This window comes from Marmota monax, unplaced genomic scaffold, assembly GCF_021218885.2.
Source record: "Marmota monax isolate L192 unplaced genomic scaffold, Marmota_monax_Labrador192_F-V1.1 WCK01_AAM20220418_F8-fsc00076, whole genome shotgun sequence".
Lineage (NCBI taxonomy): Eukaryota > Metazoa > Chordata > Mammalia > Rodentia > Sciuridae > Marmota > Marmota monax.
Genome location: NW_026692843.1, coordinates 3,867,170 through 3,886,802, shown reverse-complemented (window position 1 = coordinate 3,886,802; position 19,633 = coordinate 3,867,170). Strand labels below are relative to the sequence as shown.

Here is a 19,633-nt window from a genome sequence, read left to right as displayed (position 1 = left end):
GATGGCACCCAGTGTGCATGTGGAAGAAGAGGCAACACAAAGCAAGCCCAAGCAGGTAGGAGAGTTGGCAGGTGCCAGGCAGGAAAGGTCCCTCTGGGAAGATGGCATCTGAGTTGACTTGGGACCCAAAGGAAGAAGCCAAGCAGACATGGAGGAAGAGTCCAGGTGGAGAGTGGTTGGCAAGTCCCAAGACAAATGAGTGCTCATGGAATTATCTGGGTGACTGTCCCCACAAACCTCTTCCTCAGGGCAGGGGCCACTCCGTCTTGTTCTTGGTCACCGCCCTGTCTTACCTGGTTCTGCCCTCAGTGTTTACTGGATGGTTGAACACGTGACCTTGCCCACCTGTGCCAGGCCTGGTTCCCAGAGTACACATTCCTCTTGCCCTGGCCGTAAAAACCCTGAAGTGTGTGCATTTGCCAGACTATGCATGAAAAAAGCTGGCTGTCTTTGAGGGTTATTTTTCCAATTTATTTGAGACTCTGTGGGGCTGCAGGTCTTAGGGGCTGTGAAGAGTGGTCAGGGGCTTGTGGAGGAGGTTCTGCCTCTTCATCCGAGCCCGGGCTCCCTCGCTTACCAGCACATAGCACAGGAGCTTCACATCCTCAGCTGCAGAATGTGAGTGACGATTGTATCTTGTCACTAAGCCAGGCCCTCCCAGGAGCCACCATGGAAAAGAAAACAGGGTGAGGGAAGGCCGGAGGTTATTACAGAGCTGCTGGGACCAGATTTGTTTCCTAAACCTCCCTGCCACACCTTTCACCTGGAGATTGAGATGCAGAGGCCAGGTGGGGCCTGGGAGTGCCTAGTTTTAGAAGCACCCACAGGCAGGTTAGTGAACCCTGGGCAGGTCTCCTTGCTATGGTCGACTGATATTTACTGAAGAATCTGTTCATCCGATGGTCTCACTGCAGGCAATGGAAATGTTTCTTGTCAAGGGTCAAGTAGTAAATACTTCAGACTTTGGAGGCCATGGTCTATGCTGTACCAATCAACCTTCCATCTTTGGAAGAGTGTAGGAAGCATAGGCAACACGCCCAAGAGCAGCCAGGGCCGTGGACCAATATGTTATTTACAGTGATGGGCAGTGGGCCACGTTTGGCCTGCAGGCCACACTTTACAAGCCTCTCCTATCATTCATTCCCAGGCAGCTGGGGTTGCTAGAACTTTCCTACTTACATTTATAGGAAGTGTTCCTATGTCATTTTCAGGAACCACATGCAGACTATTATATATCTACATGTATGGATATGTATATGTCTGTGTTTTAATTTCAGTTTTCTTTACTTTCTTACTTAATGACATAATCATTTACATGGAAGTGGTTTTTATAATGATGATTGGGAAAGCAGAATTCTGTTCATATCTATCATTAGTCTTGTTTCGTGAGGATGACCCAGTGAGTCCCATGTGTCCCTCCCCACTGCATAATGTTGAAGAATGTCTGGGGTTTATTACCTGACACCAAGCAGGTGGACCCTTCAGGGCCTCAAGGAAGCCCTCCAAGCCACAGCTGGACTGCCTGCCACGGGATGTGGCCCTGGCTTAGAGGTGGGGCATGGGGAAGGTCCTCACCTCCCACTGCCGTCCCTGCACTGTGGTGGGGGTCTGGTTGCCACCCAAGTCATCCCCACCTGCTGTCCCATGGGGAAAGAGAGAGTCCAGGTTGGCATTAACTGCTTTGTCCTCTGCGCTAGGCCTGCTGCTTCCCTGTTTTGCTAGTAAATATACCATTTCAAGAATTTGTTTAGCACAATTCATTGAAAAACTAATTCACCCAATTAAGAAAATGTGGGATGATGTGAACGTTTTCATGATGTAAATATGAAAAAAAGTAGCGGGTCCACTTTCAGGCCGCAGCTGTAGGTCTCTGTCCTTTGGTGCCGTAGCTGGCGTGCAACAGGAGAGCTGCCCTGTGTGTGCCATCCAAGAAGGCCCAGCGGCTTCTCATGGAGGGCAGAGGCAGGTGGCGGGCACGCTAGGTTTTCCTTGTGGGTTACATTGCTCAAGCACATAAAGAGGACGTTGAGCTTGATGTTCCTTTAAAATGTCATCCATGACCCTAACCCGCCTCCTGCTTGCCAGCATACATGCTACAAAATCAAGCATGGCTTCTAACAAAGTCATTGGCTTTCTTTATTCAAAATCTGCTGGAGATGTTGGAGGGAAAACAGGAAAATACCATTTGTTGTTTTCAAATAACTCACTTCTCCCCGTGGGTTTGAAGGAGAGATATATGGTTTTTGGCAACATTAGAAGTGGCTTTGAATATTTTATTGGAGTGTTGGCACAGCTCTGGACACCAGTGGGTGCTAAATAAATGATTACCGATTGCCTGCCCAAGTGGGGAACAGGTGAATATCCTGGGTAATTGGGACAAGATTGCCAGGTTCCTGCTCCAGCTTCTCCTGTGCCCGCCCCCCACTCCCAAATATCAAGTCGGCATGGTTTCTGAACATTGTACAAGAAGTAGAAAAACGTCTTCTGATTACAGAACAGAGATAGGTACACATGTGAGATCATGGATCCTTTTTAATTTCCTTCCAATTTCATTGAATGAGAATTCTCGGAGCCTCCGGTGACTTGAAGGGATAGTGTCTTTCCCAGCACATCCAGGCTGTGACTGAGCAGGGCTGAGAGGGGTGGCGAGAGGATGGGATCATAGAGCTTCGCCCGGCTGACAGCACAGATCCTGTCATGAGCCACGTGATCCTTGATCCTCTTGCCTTATTCCTGTGCCGGAGCCGCAGGGACACATGGGACAGGGAATGGCCGCACCATCCTGTCTGCAGCCTGGAGCGCCTCCGTGTCTGTGATCAGATGCAGTGGGCCTCCGAGGAAGAAGAACTTCAGGAGCCACCTGATGAGTGAAGTGCCCATAAATAAAAATGTCATTTCCCCCCAAAAGGGAAACTAAATTATGAATTCCGAAATTCACAGTCATCTGTTTTTATTGTTGCCTAATGCTTTTTAGATGTGTGTAGGCCCTGCAGAAAATCAACTCTGAAGCTGCATAATTAGGACATCCTTCACAGTTGTAAATGCTAATCCCATTGGAGAACAGATTAAGAATTCACAGGCATGAATTTCTGGCATCAGGTACCTGCAGTTCCTTTTCTTTTTGAATAATTCATTATTTAAATACTTCAATGCCTATCCTTCAGCCCAGCGTGTTGTACCAGGAGCAAGGGGGAGGGATGGACTCATTCTCCGTGTATTTCAGCAGTAAACACATTTCAAGGTGCACTGGTGTAGATTTGGTGTCATTGGATGGTAATCATGGACCATGCTAGTTTCCGCCTGTCACCCCAGGGACCAGTTTAAAGGAAATTAAATGGGATCATCCGCAGGATGTTAACAAGATCAGAGGTCTCGCTTTTATAGTTGGCTGAGTTACTTGTTTTAGGAAAAGAACAGCAGAGGACCCAGGAAGTTGTTTGCAACAAGCAGTAACTTCGGCCTCTCCATCCTCAGCCCTGAATGCTTTAGGACGAGATGTGTGACGAGAGTGGAGGGGGATGTCTAGAGTTGACTTTGGCCCTGCAATGCCAGCCGCAGAGTTCAGCTGCCAGCCAGTCACCAGTCACGTCCCTTCTCCTAGAGATTCTCGGGGCCCCCTTCACAGGGGTGCACCTGCTCCTGTGTTGGCTGCTGGTCAAGGCCTCAGTCCCACTGCAGAGCAGTGAACCTCATGGATATGGAGGGCCCCTTTCATCGCTAGGTCTCTGTTATCTGCCATGGCCTGGCACAGAAGCACTCTGTATCCTTTTAATGTGTGGATTTTCAAAGAATAGCCCACGCTCTCTTAGTTGCAAGTATAGAACCCCAGTCAAGTCACTTACGTCTTATGGGGAAAGGGTTATAAAGCATCAGGATCTCTCATGAACCCCAGACAGGATGAGATTGGACAGGAGCCAGGGCTTTAGCACCATCAATGCTCCCATCTCTGGCTGCTGCCTCTCTGTGACAGCTGCCACCTGCACCAACAGTCCCCAACACATGCCATCTCATAGAGCCGGCCTCCCATACCTGTGCAGTCCCAGGATCCAGGTGCTCCAGGAGAGCCTTGGATTGGCCTCCTGTGGGCTGGGTGTCCCTTCCTAGGTCAGTCAAGTGAAGCCAGTATTAAGGTCCTCCGGGACTGTCTCAGCCAGCTTGGGCTGCCATGAGAAAATGCCATGACTTGGGGTTTAAGTGCTTGGTGAGTATTTCTCATATTTTGGAGGCTGGAAGTCTGAGGTCATTGTACCAGGCGATTAGGTCCCCAGGGATGATGGTTTCTGCCTCGCTGGTGGCCACTGTCTTACCTTGTCCTCACATAGCCTTCCACGTGCATTTCTGAGAGGAGGTAAGAGGAGATTTCTGTTTCTCCTAAGGCCACTAATCCCATTATGAGGGCCCCACCCTTGTGGACTCATTTAAGCCTCACCACCTCCTGAAGGCCCCTCTCCCACACAGAGGTCAGGGCTTTAATACGTGAATTTGGGGGGCATGCAGACAGCTAGGCCACATGAGGATAGAGTCTAACTAGCCCCATTTGAGCCAGATGTCCACCCCTGGCCAGCCAGTGAGTGGGACATGCAGTGGTGTAAGATAGGCCAGCTCCCATGGGGGTTTAGGGGATGTTGGGATGGAGGCAGGGGAGGGTTCCAAGGACAGGGCTCTGAGCACACCACAAAGTATTCCATGTCCTTGAGCAGAGTAAGGGGTCGCAGTGGCAGGGCGTTGCCTGGCTCCTTCGTGCTCCATGACTAGCAGAGACTGACTTTGGGTTCTATGAGTGGGAACTAGCTCAGGGTGCATTCCTGCAAGGGACGGTCCCCTGCTGTCTTTTGGTGCTGGCATTAAAAATCTGCGTCGAAAGACTTTAAAGATACATTATTTATAAAACCATTTCCCATACAGCAGCTAGCTCCTGCCCTCAGCAGTCTCCTCAGGCACTGTCTCTGCTTCTCATTTGAGGAAATCAAGGCTGGCCCCCTGCCCCACTTCTGGGTGCCACTGCCTGGCGCAGGGGGTCCTGGAGATGAGGGCAGTTCCTCTTTGTCCTTAGCAATTGTATCTTTTAAGTATCAAAACGATGCTTCCAGCTGTTATTGTTTCTAAGGTCTCTGCCCCTTGGGCGATGGCACACACCGTGCCAGGCTCTGTGAGTCCTCATGGTAGCCCACCACAGAAGCTAGGTCCGTCTCCTGTGGTATGGACAGGGAGCCCGAGTCAAGGAGAGCTCACACAGCACGCGAGGGGGCGCTGTGAGAGCCAGAGGGAGCTCTGCTCTCCTGATTCAGAGACCTGCTTCAAGAGGCACAGTGAGTGGACTGTGGAGGGCACCGCCCTGCTGGGCCGGAGGAGGGCCTGCCCCAGGTGGGGAGCTGCTCTCTCCTGACGAACGTCTGCTCACGGTCTGGGCAGATACCTCAGCTCCAGAGTATTAGAATGGCCATGGGCTTGTGGGTAAGAGGGACTGAAGCTGGAGGGGAGAGGCCGTGTCCACACCACATGCTAGTGTCCTGGGGCCTACGTGCAAACCCATCCCCAGCTATCCATCTGGGCCCTTTCCAGCCTGCTGACCCCTTAGCCAAACTTCCCTCCCTCTGGGCTTCCATTTCTTCCCTCTATGAGGGGGTTGGTTTATGATCCCAAGGCTTCTATCCAGCCCTTGTGGCCAAGAATTCTGGTGGCCTTCCCAAGGCCATGCTGCAGTTTCCTCTTGTGGCCACATTGGCCAGTTAAAGTCCACCACTTGCAGTCCAGGGAGAGGGAAAAGTCACCCAGTGCCTTGGTGACTCTGGAACCTCTGGACAGCCGGTGACACGTGGCCTTCACTCAGAGTCAGTCAATCAACCCTCAGCAAACCTCTCTCCCCATCTTGGAGAGCTGGTGGGCAGTCCCGGTGGCCTCCACCTGCCCAGGGTTCTTCAGCATGGGTGTGGTGGTGCTATCAGACCTGCAGGGTTCTGGGAACAGAGCCACCACCATGAGCTGGTTCAGATGATGACTTGGGGGCCCAGGCACTGGCTCTCACAGGCCTAAACCGGAGGGCAGAGTTCCTCTTTCTTTGAGGTCCTTGTTTATTTTCTTCATTGCCCGCATTTCTTCCTTGGCCATCTTTACCACAGAGCGTCCAAGTCCGAGATGGACCTCCACAGTGTAGCTCACTGGGGGGTTTCCTGCATGGCTCTCAGTGCACCAAACTGCCCCCCGCTGGGCCTTGACACAGGCATGGACGTCCTTAGGAGACCCATGGGCAGAAGCGGGCGTGTTCTGTTGAAGGAACGGGGAACACCGCTCTGAATTTGGCCCACATTTAATCTCTATGGTCTGGCTTTCTTCACACTCAGATGAAGCACGTGGCTGTAATGGCCTCTGAAGTCTCCTCTATCTTTTCCATGTTTTACTTTCAGATTCAACCTCTCTGTTGCCTCTGAAGGTGGAGGTTTAGCTTGCCATTGCCCAAGTCCTAGTTGAGCTGATTTGCAAACCTCCGACCCACAGCAGGAAGGAGTAAGGTGCTGGGCAAGGATCTGCATGTCCACTTCCAGCAACGTTGTCCAGGCCCTTCATCAGCCTCCCCCATGGCTTGCGATGTGGGCAGGTGAATTGAGTTTTCAAGGGGTTCATCTTTGTGGAAAGCCAAAGGAAGTAGCCTTCAGAGAAGAGTTGAAACCATTTTAGTGCTTGTCATCTGCTTCCTCCTGGTGTACACCCTTGATCCAGACTTTTCATTTTCACCTCTAAAATACTAGCCGAATAGATAAGGCACCCAAACATGCAACATAAAAAGTGGGACGTGCGTCTTGCTCTGCATTTCCAAATGTTTTGAAATTCAGACTCCAATCATTTTTACCACCATGCCACATTGCACTGTATCATGTGTGCTGTGAGAGAGCTGTGCAAAATAATTTGGGCAGAATATGTGCTACCGTACCAGGAGAACCCCGTCCATGGCGACTCTGTTACACGTGGTCTTTCCTTATTTACAGCTCACCACATCTCAGCAGCAGCCCTGTGGGTGGCAGACAGCGCTTTTTTATTCCGCCATTCTTCCTGGGGAAACCGAGGCTCAGCCCGCCAGGGGCCGTCCATGTTGGAAGGACCACAGCCCCACAGAGCTAGTGCAGCCTCTCGCACTTGCACTGGGTTCCCATGCCCACGCGCAGCCGTCTCTTGTGTGCCGGGAGCTCTCTCTATGCCTTGAATGTGTCTCTTATCTTCTCCAGGGCTGAGGACACTCTTTGTGTCAGTAGGCAGTGTGTACTTTTTCCTTTCAGTCCTGGCCAGAAAAAGTAGGAATTCTGAAAAAGCTGCAATTATCCCTCCTGGTTCCTTTGCACCAAGCTCTGTAAATAATTTATTTGGATTTAAGGGCCTAGAGACGGAAAAGCACATTGAGCCTCTTGGTAACCAGGCAAATTCTTCGTTCAGAACTTGAATGCAGCGGCAAAGAAAAATGTTTCTTTGAAATCAGAGAAGACAGAGTGACCCAAGGGCTCAGGCGTGAGGTGAGGCTGGAGTTGGTCAGATCGCAGCCTGAGAAGGTTTTTGTGGCATGTAAAGATCACCTGCGAGGTTTCTGCGTCCACGTTGGTCACTTTCACCACGGGATCTCGGAAGCGCAGCTGTGGAGGGGAAATGCAGAGATGCCCCAGCAGGCACTTCCCAAACCCCTCCTGCTGCACTCAATACCTGGATGAAACAAAGAAAATTGTGTTTGCCAGGCCAGCTCACTGAAGTCACAAGATTCCGAGTGTCATGCTGCATTCCGGGACGCCTAGCACCTCTCCTCGGGAGGGGCTCGCTGCTGGCCATGCGGGAACAGCTGCTGATCAGACTTTTCAAATAAAGACGTTTAGTACAGAGTTGAAAAACCATGTGATGGTCATGGATTTTGTGAAGAGTAACTGGTTTCCCTCCCAGAGAAGAGCCAAAGTTTGTATCATCCACTTGTGTCAAGGCCTGAAGACGGCAGAGCAGCCAGCCAGCAGATATGAGGTACGGCCAGACTGGGTGGGGAGCTGTCTGCGCACCAAGAGATGCAGCTGCTGTGTGTCCTCTGACAGTGCAGGTGTTGATCTGGTCTAATACGTTAATCTCATATGTTGTAGTCTTTCCCAGGGGATATGGAGAAGAATTTTTTATCTTTTAATTTATTCCAGTTTTTGCAACTTGTTGGTGGTTTGGGGGGGTGCACATTAGATGAATGTACCTTACACATGGCAATCATCTGCATTTACAAACATTTAATAGCTCTCCAAAGGCTTCTGCAGTGGGTCATAGTATCCACATTTAGAAACTGCCGGGCACTCTGTGAGCTAGGAATTCTTAGCTCTGTAAGCTCTGTCTTGAAAAACAAATTCCTATTTGTTTCCTGATTTGTTATTTGGGAGAATCTGTATGGCTTGCTTGATCCAGTTAAAATGAGATGAGTCTGGGATAGACTTCTATTTTTTGAGGGTGAGCTCTCATTTCCAAGCATAGAAACTCTGTTGTAAAAAGGAGAACTTTGGAGACTTAAAACGTCCAAGTGAAATAGACACACTACTCTAAAATATATTTGTATTCTGCAACTGGTATCAGCCACAAGCAGTTATCTTCAGAAAATAAACACACATGAAATCTGATCAGCTCTTTATTGTACATGGAATAAATTATGAATGACATTGTAATTGACTCCTAGGTAGCTCAGTTGCCCATCTCTTTTGATAAATGCAACATGCAAATTGCTAATGCTTTATGAAAAGCTAACCTTTCTGAATATTGATGCTGTTATTAGGAGAGCCTTCTCATGAATGCTGGCAAATACTTCAGATCTTTTGTTACCCATGCTTGGCAGAAAGGAGCCAGCTCAATGTGGAAGGAACAGGTTTAGCAGGGTTCATGGCAGGCTTCTTCCAGCCCCAGCCCCGGGAGTCTGAATTTCCATGTTCACAACAGAGATGGAAAGGCCACAGAAATAATGGTGTTAATTAAATTCAGTAATAGTTGTTCATTACTTCATTGCCCAATCAACCAGAGCAAAAGGTGTGCAGTTAGAATATAATTGAAAGAAACCAGAGATGTTATTATTCACAAGTAATTAATCAGATGGGGACAGAATTTTATCTTTCTATAATTTTTACTGAGGTTATTTTTCAGTCCTCCAGAGAGGAAAAAACTTGTCGAATCATTGTTTCGTGCATTTTACAATAGTGTTCATGGCTCTACTTTAAACCTGTCTTGCATTCCCATTTTTTTTTTCATGCATAAACTTCATCTATTTTCTCAATATCACAGCCACACTGAAGGTGATGATGTGCACCTCGAAAGGAGGTCGTAAAATACTGGAATACACTGATTGTCATGGCTACATTTTTTTCTGTGGCTTAATCCTTCACAGCCCACAGTGGAGCCACCTGTGTGAGATGAGTCCAGGCCCCTCCCCCACAACAGACCCAACCACTGGCTGCTTTCACCGTCTATGGTGTGAGAGGTGGTCCCTGGGGGTCTGCTTCCGGGCTCTGGGACAGGCCCATATGAAAACCATCAGGTAGGATCTGTGCCTCTGAATTTGGAGCTTTGCTCAACTTTTAGTAGCAAACATTTCAGAATTTAAATTATTCCATATTCTTTGAACTAGTCTTCTTATTCCCACTGGGGCATGTCAACAGCATTTAGATTGAGGAAACCAGGAAGAAGCAAACCTCCTGGCTCAATTTTCCAAGCTGAACAGATGAGTGAGCCCAATTAACAGCCTCTGGGTGCTGCCCTTGGACTCGGCCCAGTGACTCCTCTTCCATCAGCTCAGAGGCCCTTCCTCAACCTGCCCTGGGCTTCACCACGCAGTATCCAGTGGGGTGAGGAATGAGCAGGTTCACTGGGATAAACTTGTTTCTTTAATCTAATTGGTTTCCCAGTAAAAGTCCCAGTAAAAGTGACTTGGGGAGACTTGTTCCTGTGAAAACCTCACAGATTTCAAATTTTCCCCGTGAGAATCTGCAGATTTGCTTGAGTTGAGAGCAAGGTCTATAGATAGGTTTTTCTAAAACCATAGCCTGATGTGAATGCCTGGAGAATCCTCCTCTCACTTGGGACTGGCAGAGTAACTGCGGCCCTGGGACGCTCCCCCACCACCCTCTTCCTTCCTTCCACTGCCTGCAGCAGGAGCCAGGAGAAAAGTTGCTTGCTAGGAGGTAGCTAGGGCGGGAAGCAGACAAGATGCTAGGGAGTCTTGTGCTCATATTTGCGAAGCCCAGCTCTCAGCGACTCTAAAATGCCCCCAACTAACCGGAACATGGTGTGCTAAGGGCAGTTCTCCCTCTGCATCTGAATTTCAGACATCAACAAAGCCATAACTGGGTCACGGATTAGGCCCGCACTTGAGCTCTGCCTGCTGTCCCCAGGGCAAGCGTGGGCATGTTCCAAGGCTCCCTGGGAAGCAGAGCACGGGCGTTTTCACCAGCTTGAGGAGGGAGCCACGGAGAGTTCGTGATATGCTTGTGTCCCCAGAACGGGTGAGCGGCTCTGAGCTGACTGCAGAGACGCTGTGACCGTAGGCACAGGCTGGGGCTTGCAAGCCAAGGCCATCTGTCTTCTGATAGGCGATGGCCTGTAACATGCTTTATCTTGAGGTGAACCAGGGAAAGCTTTTGTACTTGGAGGTCATGATTTGGCCATGCCTCTCCAAGGTGGAGCTCTGCTCATTCCATGGTCTCTGTCATTGAAATACCTGTTTCTACTGAGGGATCTTCCTCCTGACTTGCCTTGCTCTTTTGCAGACCAGGCAGTTTTAAAATTGGATTTGATACACTGTGGCTTCTGCTTGGTTGTATCTTGATTTAGCTGTATTCCTGTGAATGGTGTTGAACGTTGTTCTGGCTGGAGGTCAAGCTCTTGGCAACAGCTCCGTCCTGCTGAGGTCCAAAGCAGGTACTGACTCAGAGCAGTGGTCAGACTGCTGGATGATTCTGTGCCCCACCATGGGGATATTTGTTAATGTCTGGAAGCAGTTGGGGTTGGGATACCTTGGGGGGAGATGCCCCTGGCTCCAGCAGTGGAGACCAGAGATGCTGTTGACACCCTGCCAAGGCATAGGGCAGCTGTGCCTCCAGCCGAGGGTTATCCATGGTGCTGAGGCTCAGCCTAAGTTAGCTCTGCTATTAAGACGAGACCCTTCTGAGGAGTCTACCTGATGCCCCAACTGTGGTCAGTCTGCACTTGGGCTGGTGGGGACGTGAACTCTTTCCAGCTCTGTGTGGGGTCCAAATGTCTGACCTACCGCTTTCTAGTAGCTTTTATTCTTTGTTTCTTCCTGACTTCAGGTAGTTATCTCTCAAGCAGGTGCAGGTCAGCATTTATCCAAAGACCCCTGAGGTCCCTGTCGACTGCTGGTCATCTTTCCTTGCAGTTCCTTGCTCTTCACAAAGCATGGTTACCTGGCTCCTGTCTCTGCCACCCCTGCTCAGAGAGGCCCCTGGGTCTCTGGAGCTTCCCTCCCAGAGCGTGGAAACTGCCTCCAGGTGGGGACCGTTGTTGGGCCCCCCCCCACTCATTTCCCCTCTCAGGGGTCACGGTCCTGTGCAGCTTGTTGGCCAGTGTCCAGGAACCCTGTGGCCCAGCTCCTGCCTGGCTACTCCATCTTGCAAATAGATGTCTGCCCGGTGACTCTGATGTTCTCCCAGGGCTGGGACACTCCGCTCCGGCTTTGATGATGGCCTGTGAGTGGCTGGGAGCAGGTTTGGGTTTTGTGACATGAGAGTGCTCGAGTTTTAAGTGTTTGGGCTTCAAGGTAACTTGATTCAGGGAATGAAGAAAGAGGAGGAAAACCAAACATTGCCTTTCTCCTGCCAGTTATCGAAAGGTACAAAACAATTTTACCAAGCTGAAGAGCTTCAGCCAAATCAAAGTCCCCCGAGTCTCACTTTTCTTCCTGAAGTCCTGGTCTTCAAGGGAGGTTGCTGGGGTGAGCTGGTGACCGGTCTGCACTGAAGACCTGGCCCCCTGGAAAGAGCAGGGCTGGGGGAAACCTGTCTCACAATGAGTGTCTCCATGAGTCTCTGCCCCATCCTGGGCCTTGCCTTCTGTCTGCAAGTGCTTAATGCTCTTTCTAGAAGCCTCCACAGCCCAACCTCCCTTGGCAACGGCCAGTAGCTTGGACTGGCGATTTCTGGTAGCCTCTATCCAATGGCAGGAGGGGAAGTTCTAGAGGTAAAAGTAATAACCTGTGAGTCCCCATGCTACAGCTGTCTCTCAGTTGTCTGCTGTCAGAGGTTGATGTCCTGAAAGGTGGGAGAGGTCAGGTCTGGAATTAGGAGCACAGGGGGTGATGCTCATGTTGAAGCCTCCAACCTCATGCCCTGATCTGTGGTAGATGAAGTGTGCCCAGGGTGTTTGCAGCCAAGGCTTGTGAGATCCATCTGACATCGTTTTGGTGGATTTGCACGGGGTCATTGGGCACTGGTGGGGACGTCATGGCCACTTTTCATGAAGATCAAGGGGGGAAGCCGGACAATAGAGCCTGTGGGTGGATTGAGGGAGAGTGTGCTGGACTGAGACCCTCTGGGGTCCTGATAAGTGAATGACTTAGCGGTTTCCATGTCCTCTCTGAGCTTAGTTTCACCCATGTTCATGAGAACGATGGTGACATCTACCTTACAGGGTTGTTCAGGGATTACAGAGATAGTCGGTCTGAAGGAGTAAGCCAGAACGAAGGCAGCATCCATCCCATCATCATGACCCCCTGAGCTCCAACCCTGCCACAGAGCCATGGCATGCAGATGCACCTGGGCCTGGGCAAGCTGTGGCGCGTGCCTTATGGGTGCCTGTGAGCAGCCCCACAGCCCCTGGGCCTTCATCCCCACACTCCAGGAGGCAGGTGATCGGGGCTGCGAGCAGCCTGGCCTGGGGTCTTCCCCATGTGTTAAGGAATCCAGAGGTGAGTTACCTCAGAGGTGAGGGTGAGTTGGCCCTGAGTTCAATGCACAGTGTCCGCTGAGAGCCCTCCCTGTGGTCAGCTGCCAATTCTGCCACCGACAGGAGATTCTTGGAGAGACAAGTTCATACCTCTCTGATTCCTGCACAATGAAGCCAGAACAAAGCCCAGGGCATGAACAGGCATTTCTGATGCAAGTTGGTCCCCTCTCTGATCTCCTACAAGGGGATTTACGAGGGGTTTTGCCACCTAGGGAGGGTTGAATGACCCTCACACCTCAGTATATTCTAGATCACTGAGGAGAACTTTCTAAAAATGCAGACCCTTGGGCTCTGGGAGCATCAGGGTCCTGAAAGCTAAGTGTCTTGTCTTGTTTGTGGTGCTGGGGATGGATCTCGGGGTCTTGCACATGCTGGGCAAGCACTTTACCACTGAGCTATAGCCCCACCCTAAAAATCTGTTTTTAATTTGAAACCCAGTTTCATGCCAGTCCTAAACCCTTATCTGATGCTCCAGACCAAATGTTTGCAAGTCCATAAGCCCAGAGGGGAGTGAGAAAGAAGCTGGTGTGAATGGACAGGCCAGGAACGCTGGTGTGTGAAGGGGTTGGGGGTGGGGGCAGGTGCACGTGGGAGCGGAGGGCCAGAGGCCAGGACCAGGGTGTGCAAGGATCACTGGGGGGGAGAGGGAACAAAGGAGGCTGGTGTTGGCTGGTCCCTGAAGGGCCGCATTGATCCTCTCCACAGCTGCGTGAGACTCACCAGCCCTATTTTTTTTTTTTAATGCTGATAGCAAATGATTTTTAATGTTACTTTTAATTTTTTTTTCCTGGTTGTATACAAAGTATATTCACACCATTGGTGTCTTCATACAGGTACTTTGGATAATGATGTCCATCACATTCTACCATCATTTCTAACCCCCTGCCCCCTCCCTTCCCCTCCCACCTCTCTGTCCTATCCAGAGTTCATCTATTCCTCCCATGCTCCCCCTCCCCACCCCACTATGAATCAGCCTCCTTATATCAGAGAAAACATTCGGCATTTGTTTTTTTGAGATTAGCTAACTTCATTTAGCATTATCTTCTCCAACTCCATCCATTTACCTGCAAATGCCATGATGTTATTCTCTTTTGTTGCTGAGTAATATTCCCTTGTGTGTATATGCCACATTTTTTTTTTATCCATTCGTCTACTGAAGAGCATCTAGGTTGGTTCCACAGTTTAGCTATTGTGAATTGTGCTGCTATAAATATTGAAGTAGCTGTGTCCCTGTGGTATGCTGATTTTAAGTCCTTTGGATATAGACCAAGGAGTGGGATAGCTGGGTCAAATGGTGGTTTCACTCCCAGTTTTCCAAGGAATCTCCATACTGCTTTCCATATTGGCTGCCGCAATTTGCAGTCCCACCAGCAATGTATGAGTGTGCCTTTCCCCTCATCCTCACCAATGCTTATTGTTTATCTTCATAATGGCTGCCATTCTGACTGCAGTGAGATGAAATCTTAGAGTAGTTTTGATTTGCATTTCTCTAATTGCTAGAGATGGTGAATGTATTTTTATATATTTGTTGATTGATTGTATATCATATTCTGAGAAGTGTCTGTTAGGGATAATAGGACATAACGTAAAGATTGTCTATGCTAAGCCCCAGGCCAACATCATTCTAAATGGAGAAAAATTGAAAGCATTCCCTCTAAAAACTGGAACAAGACAAGGATGGCCTTTTCACCACTTCTATTTAACATAGTTCTTGAAACACTGGCCAGAGCAATTAGACAGACAAAAAAAAAATATTAAAGGGATATGCATAGGAAAAGAAAAACACAAATTAGCACTATTTGCTGACAATATGATTCTATACCCAGAAGACCCAAAAAAATTCCACCAAAAAACTTCTAGAACTAGAAAATGAATTCAGCAAAGTAGCAGGATTTTAAATCAACACCCATAAATCAAAGGCATTTCTGTATATCAGTGACAAATTCTCTGAAAGAGAAATGAGGAAAACTACCCCATTTATAATAGCTTAAAAAAAAACCCAAACAAACAAAAAACTTGGAAATCAACTTAATGAAAGAGGTGAAAGATCTATGCAATGAAAACTACAGAACCCTAAAGAAAGAAATCAAAGAAGACCTCAGAAGATGGGCAGAATTAATATTGTCAAAATGACCATACTACCAAAAGCAGTATATAGATTTAATGCAATTCCAATCAAAATCCCAATGGCATTCCTCATAGAAATCGAAAAAGCAGTCATGAAATTCATCTGGAAAAATAAGACACCCAGAATAGCTAAAGCAATCAATCCTTAGCAGGAAGAGTGAAGCAGGTGGCATCACTACGCCAGACCTTAAACTATACTACAGAGCCACAGTAACAAAAACAGCATGGCATTGGCACCAACATAGACTGGTAGACGAACTGCACAGAATAGAGGACACAGAGACCAACCTAGCCCTATTTTTACAGAGAGAAAATTTTATGATTTTCTCCGAGCAATGAGGCAGGCTGCTCAGTGACAATGTCAGGAGTGGCAGAGGAGGGATCGGGCTTCGCTGCTTCTACTCTGAGTCTGTGCCGTGTTCCTGTGCTGGGGGAGGAGGGAGAAGGAGGAAATCCTGCTGTGTAGACAAGGGACCTGGCCATGCCAGGATCAAGAGGCAATTGCACCAGATGTGGCCCTTCCCTGGCTTTTTCCCTGAGCGCCTCCTCCAGCACGGGCCCGCCACTCTGCTCCTGCAGTGCCATGTTCTGTGCCTTCCCTGAAGAGAAGTGGAATTAAAGAGGGAACTCCTGTTGAAAGTTACATATCAAATCTCACTTTGTTCCAGGGGCTGGGACACAGGGCTTGCAGGCAGAGCTCCTAGCCCTGGTGATCCTCTGGCGGGTGCAGCCAGTATCTCCATGGAGCTGTGGAAGAGGGCTCAGCAAGAAGGGTGCTTGGGCACATCCTTTGCATAAGATTGGAAGGGTCCCTGCTCCACAGGAAGAGTGTAAAATGGGGAAAGGCCCCGGCAGGGGACGACACGTTAGGCAGGAAGAATGGCAACTTCTCAGTGGTGGCACAGGACAGCAGAGCCCCATAGAACTCTGTAGTCTCTGAACCGAGGAGATAGGGATGCTACTGGAATTTGAGGGCACAGTTCCTGAGCGGAGGAAGCCAGGCATAGCGAGATTGCTTCCCATTTCCTTGAGTCCGGCTGAAATTGAGCCTGTGTGTTGTGAATGAGAGACGCTGCAAGACTAGACCCAGAAGAGCTCACCAGCAAGGAATAGCTCCCAGGGGCTGTTGCGTGAACCGTTCTCAGCACCTTTTTAGGGTCATGGATCATCTAAGTCGCCCACCATTAGGACCACACAGAATTCAGGGGCAAGTTAGGAGAGTCTCTAGTGGATCCTGCTTGGAAGTGACTAAACTAGCCCCAGAGAAAAAGCCCCTCCAGGCTCATCCCATAGCAATTTAAAAATCAGCTGTTGAAAGAACCAAGCCGTTCCTCCTGTAGTTTAACTGGTTAGCAAAACAAAGTACAATACTCTTTATAAGACTATGCCAAAATTCAGTGACCAATATATAAAATCCCACAATGCCTGGCACCCAGTGAAAAATTACTAGACATTTAAAGAGTCCAGAAAATATGACTCAAGGAATCCAGAAAGTATGATTGTAAGTAGAAGCAGATTCATTAGTTACAGAAATGATAAAATTATAAAGCAAGAACCTTTTAAAAGCTATTATCAATATACATTTTTTTCCTTTAAATTTCAGGATTTAAAGGGAGATTTCACCATAATGGAGAGAGAAATAGATAATATGTATACGGAGAAAACCAAATAGAAGATCTATAGGAGGAAAAAAGGACATCATTTAAAATGGACTTTTATTTATTTTTACTGGATTGGAGTGATAGCAGATGAGAATGAGCAGAAAGGGAGATAGAGAGAAAACAGCTTGGGTGGCATATGGACCAATATTAAGAGGTTAGATTCATACATGATTAGAGTCTTAGAGTGGAAGCGGGTGGGGAGAAGAGGGAGATAATGGCTTAAATCTTTCCAAAATGAGTGGAATATATGTAAAAGCATTGCTCATCAGTCACATGCATCCCCAGGTGACATGCACAGGGCTGTCACTCAGGAGCTCCAGCCTGGGGGCTTGTTGCCTATGGCCTCCCTGCACTGTTCAGCCGAGGCAGCTTCTTATCTCTGGGCAGATGTCAGTATGGTGCAGGATCACAGATGGCTTCAGGTCTGACTGGCCACAGAGGAACCACAAGTGGAAAACCCAATATGTGTTTGTTTTCTTTTGCTGCATAACAACGGATCACATGCTTAGCAGAGAAAAATCTACAGCCATTTATTATTTTGCAGTGTTGTAGGTCAGAAGTCCTGGTGTGGGTCTGATGGCTTTTCCGCTAAGAGGAATTCTCTCTAGGCTGAATCAAGTGCTGGCCAAGGCTCAGCTCTCACATGAGGCTCAGGGTCTTCTTCCAAGATGGCTGGTCACTGGAGGAATTCAGTTTCTTGTTGTGGCAATGATGTGTCTTTTTCCTGCTGTCAGAGACCACTCTTGCTAGAGGCTACCCTCAGGTCCCTGCCCCGGAGCCACGGGTCATGTATGCCGTGTTCTTTTGTCTGGTTAAGGTCATCTGAAGACTTTCTGCTGCTTTGAATCCCTCTTCCTTCTGTAAAAGGCTCTCCTGATTAGGTCAGCCCACCTGATATCATTTCCTTTTGAATGAATCAGTGTCAACTGATTAGCAACCTTAATTATGTCTGCAAAACTCCGCCACCAGTGAAAGCCCATTATATTCACAGCTTCTGTGCACACTCAGGGAAGGGCACATACACCAAAGCTGGGACTCCTGGGAATCGTCTGCATTCTCTGCTTACCAAGTGTTTCCCTAATTTGTGCATCTGTGGAGAAAAGGAATGAACAGGAGGCGGTGGGATTGAAGGTGCCTGTGTTGGGTCCTCTAAGAGCTCTTGGGAAAGGTGCTGTTGAGCTGCTTTATCTCACCATGTGCTCCTGGCACCAGGTTGGCTTGCAGTAGACATTTGGGGTGTGTTATGAATGAAGGATTAAAAAAATACATGGTGTCTCAGTTGGGAAAATGAAGCCAGGTGCGTGGTGGCTGATGACATTGTGATGGGGGAGATCTTCCTTTGAGTCGGGGCTCTTTAGGGTCCCTACAGAGGTGCTCATTTTCAGGACTGATGGATGGGTGGATGGACAGATACCATCTCTAGCTTGCCCAAGCAAAGCCACAAATTGGAGGTCACTTGTTTTATCATTCTTTTCATTAATCAAATTCTAAGTAGTGAAATAATTTCCTTTCCTCTTTGTGAGTCTAATTTATATCCCCTCTCCATCCAAAAAGGACTTTGAGGCAGCTCCAAAAAATGAGTATCTTGGGGAAAAGCCAGGATTTAGAAATAATATATCAGAGAAGCAAATAGGTTTGAAAGCAAATCATGGAAATAATTTCTCAAAGTAGACAGCAAATTGTTCACCCTTTTGTAGCTAAAGCAAGAAGCCACTCCCTGCCCAGCAGGCTCTAGCGGGGCCAGCACACAGGCACCCAGGGGATTTGTCTGCACCAGGACCCAGATGCCTTGGATTCAGCCCCGCATTTACCGAAATTTAAGAAAAATCATTGTTTTAGCTGCAAATGTGCTTGACTCCTGGCTGGATATGGCTGGCTTCTGGGCGCTGGCCCTGTTTGCCACCTAGCCTTGCTCTGCAGTTCCTGAGAGGCAGCCTGATGGGCTGGCTCAGGTGTGGGAGAGGACTGGGTCTTGGAGATGGACATGGACATGCAAAGAGGGTCCCAGGAGAGCCTGGGCATGCGGTGTGCTGAAGTCCACACTGTTGGTTGTGAGGAAGGAAGGTTTGTGAGCTCCCCATGTGGGCTTGTCGCTGAGCCAGGTGTACAGGAACAAAATACAAAGGCTCTCCGTGAAAAAGGTCCCCCATGACGTCCACTTATCCACATTTGTCTACCAAATTAGTGGGGCCTATTGCAAAATAAAAAGGTGGGTCTCCTTGTTCAAAGAAAAACTCAGGAAAACTGTCTCTAAAGGTATTAAAATATATATCTTTCTCATTCTACATATTCTTTCTTTCTCTTGATTTTTTCATGGTGTTTTAAATTTTCTACTTAATGGTGATCTCGGTAGAGAAAAATTAGAGTTTTGTATTACTACTGCATTCTACTGTTCATCTTTATATGGTGCAATGCTGATTTTTAACACAAATAAAGAAGCATTTAGCTCATATGTGGAATTGCCGAAGTGACATAATTTGTGTTTTTTAGCTCATTGAGCATATGTGTATTTCATTCTTAAGGCATAATAAGCACTGCAAACTCCAGCTCACCTGCTTTATTTCCTTCCTGGATCTAACCACGTCTGGTGGCACTGTCTGCTTTGGGCTTTCCGAGGAGCGGCAGCTCTGGCTGCAGCGTCACCCCTTCCTGCCCTCTTACCACTTCATCACAGTGGAAGGCTGACCCCAGGAGGTGACAGGGGTAAGAAGGGCAAGATAGGGCTGCTGGGCCACTGGTACTTCCCAGCTCCTGCCTCCTTTCTGTTTTGAAGTTGGCCTGTGTCCAGGAAGGCCAGGCCTGGGGCGGCCACTATCCCTGAGTATTCTTCTTGGATTCCACCTGATCATGCCCCATTCCCTGTGGATCTTGCCCGACTCCCAGCCTTGGTGGGCTCA

General features: G+C 48.6%; 1 protein-coding gene across 3 annotated transcripts in view; it reads left to right on the top strand.

Moving 5' to 3' along the window:
- CUNH10orf90 (chromosome unknown C10orf90 homolog) overlaps positions 1-19,633 on the top strand; it is a 284,414-nt gene that overhangs the window by 80,646 nt on the left and 184,135 nt on the right. For 2 of the 3 annotated variants that reach the window (XM_046448703.2, XM_046448701.2), the window contains exon 1: positions 7,229-7,992. The exons of the other annotated variant lie outside the window; for it this stretch is intronic. In XM_046448703.2, the coding sequence (XP_046304659.1) occupies positions 7,753-7,992 (240 nt within the window). In that variant the 5' untranslated portion in view covers positions 7,229-7,752. Of the gene's footprint in view, positions 1-7,228; positions 7,993-19,633 lie in introns of those variants that run through there. 3 annotated transcript variants of the gene reach the window in all.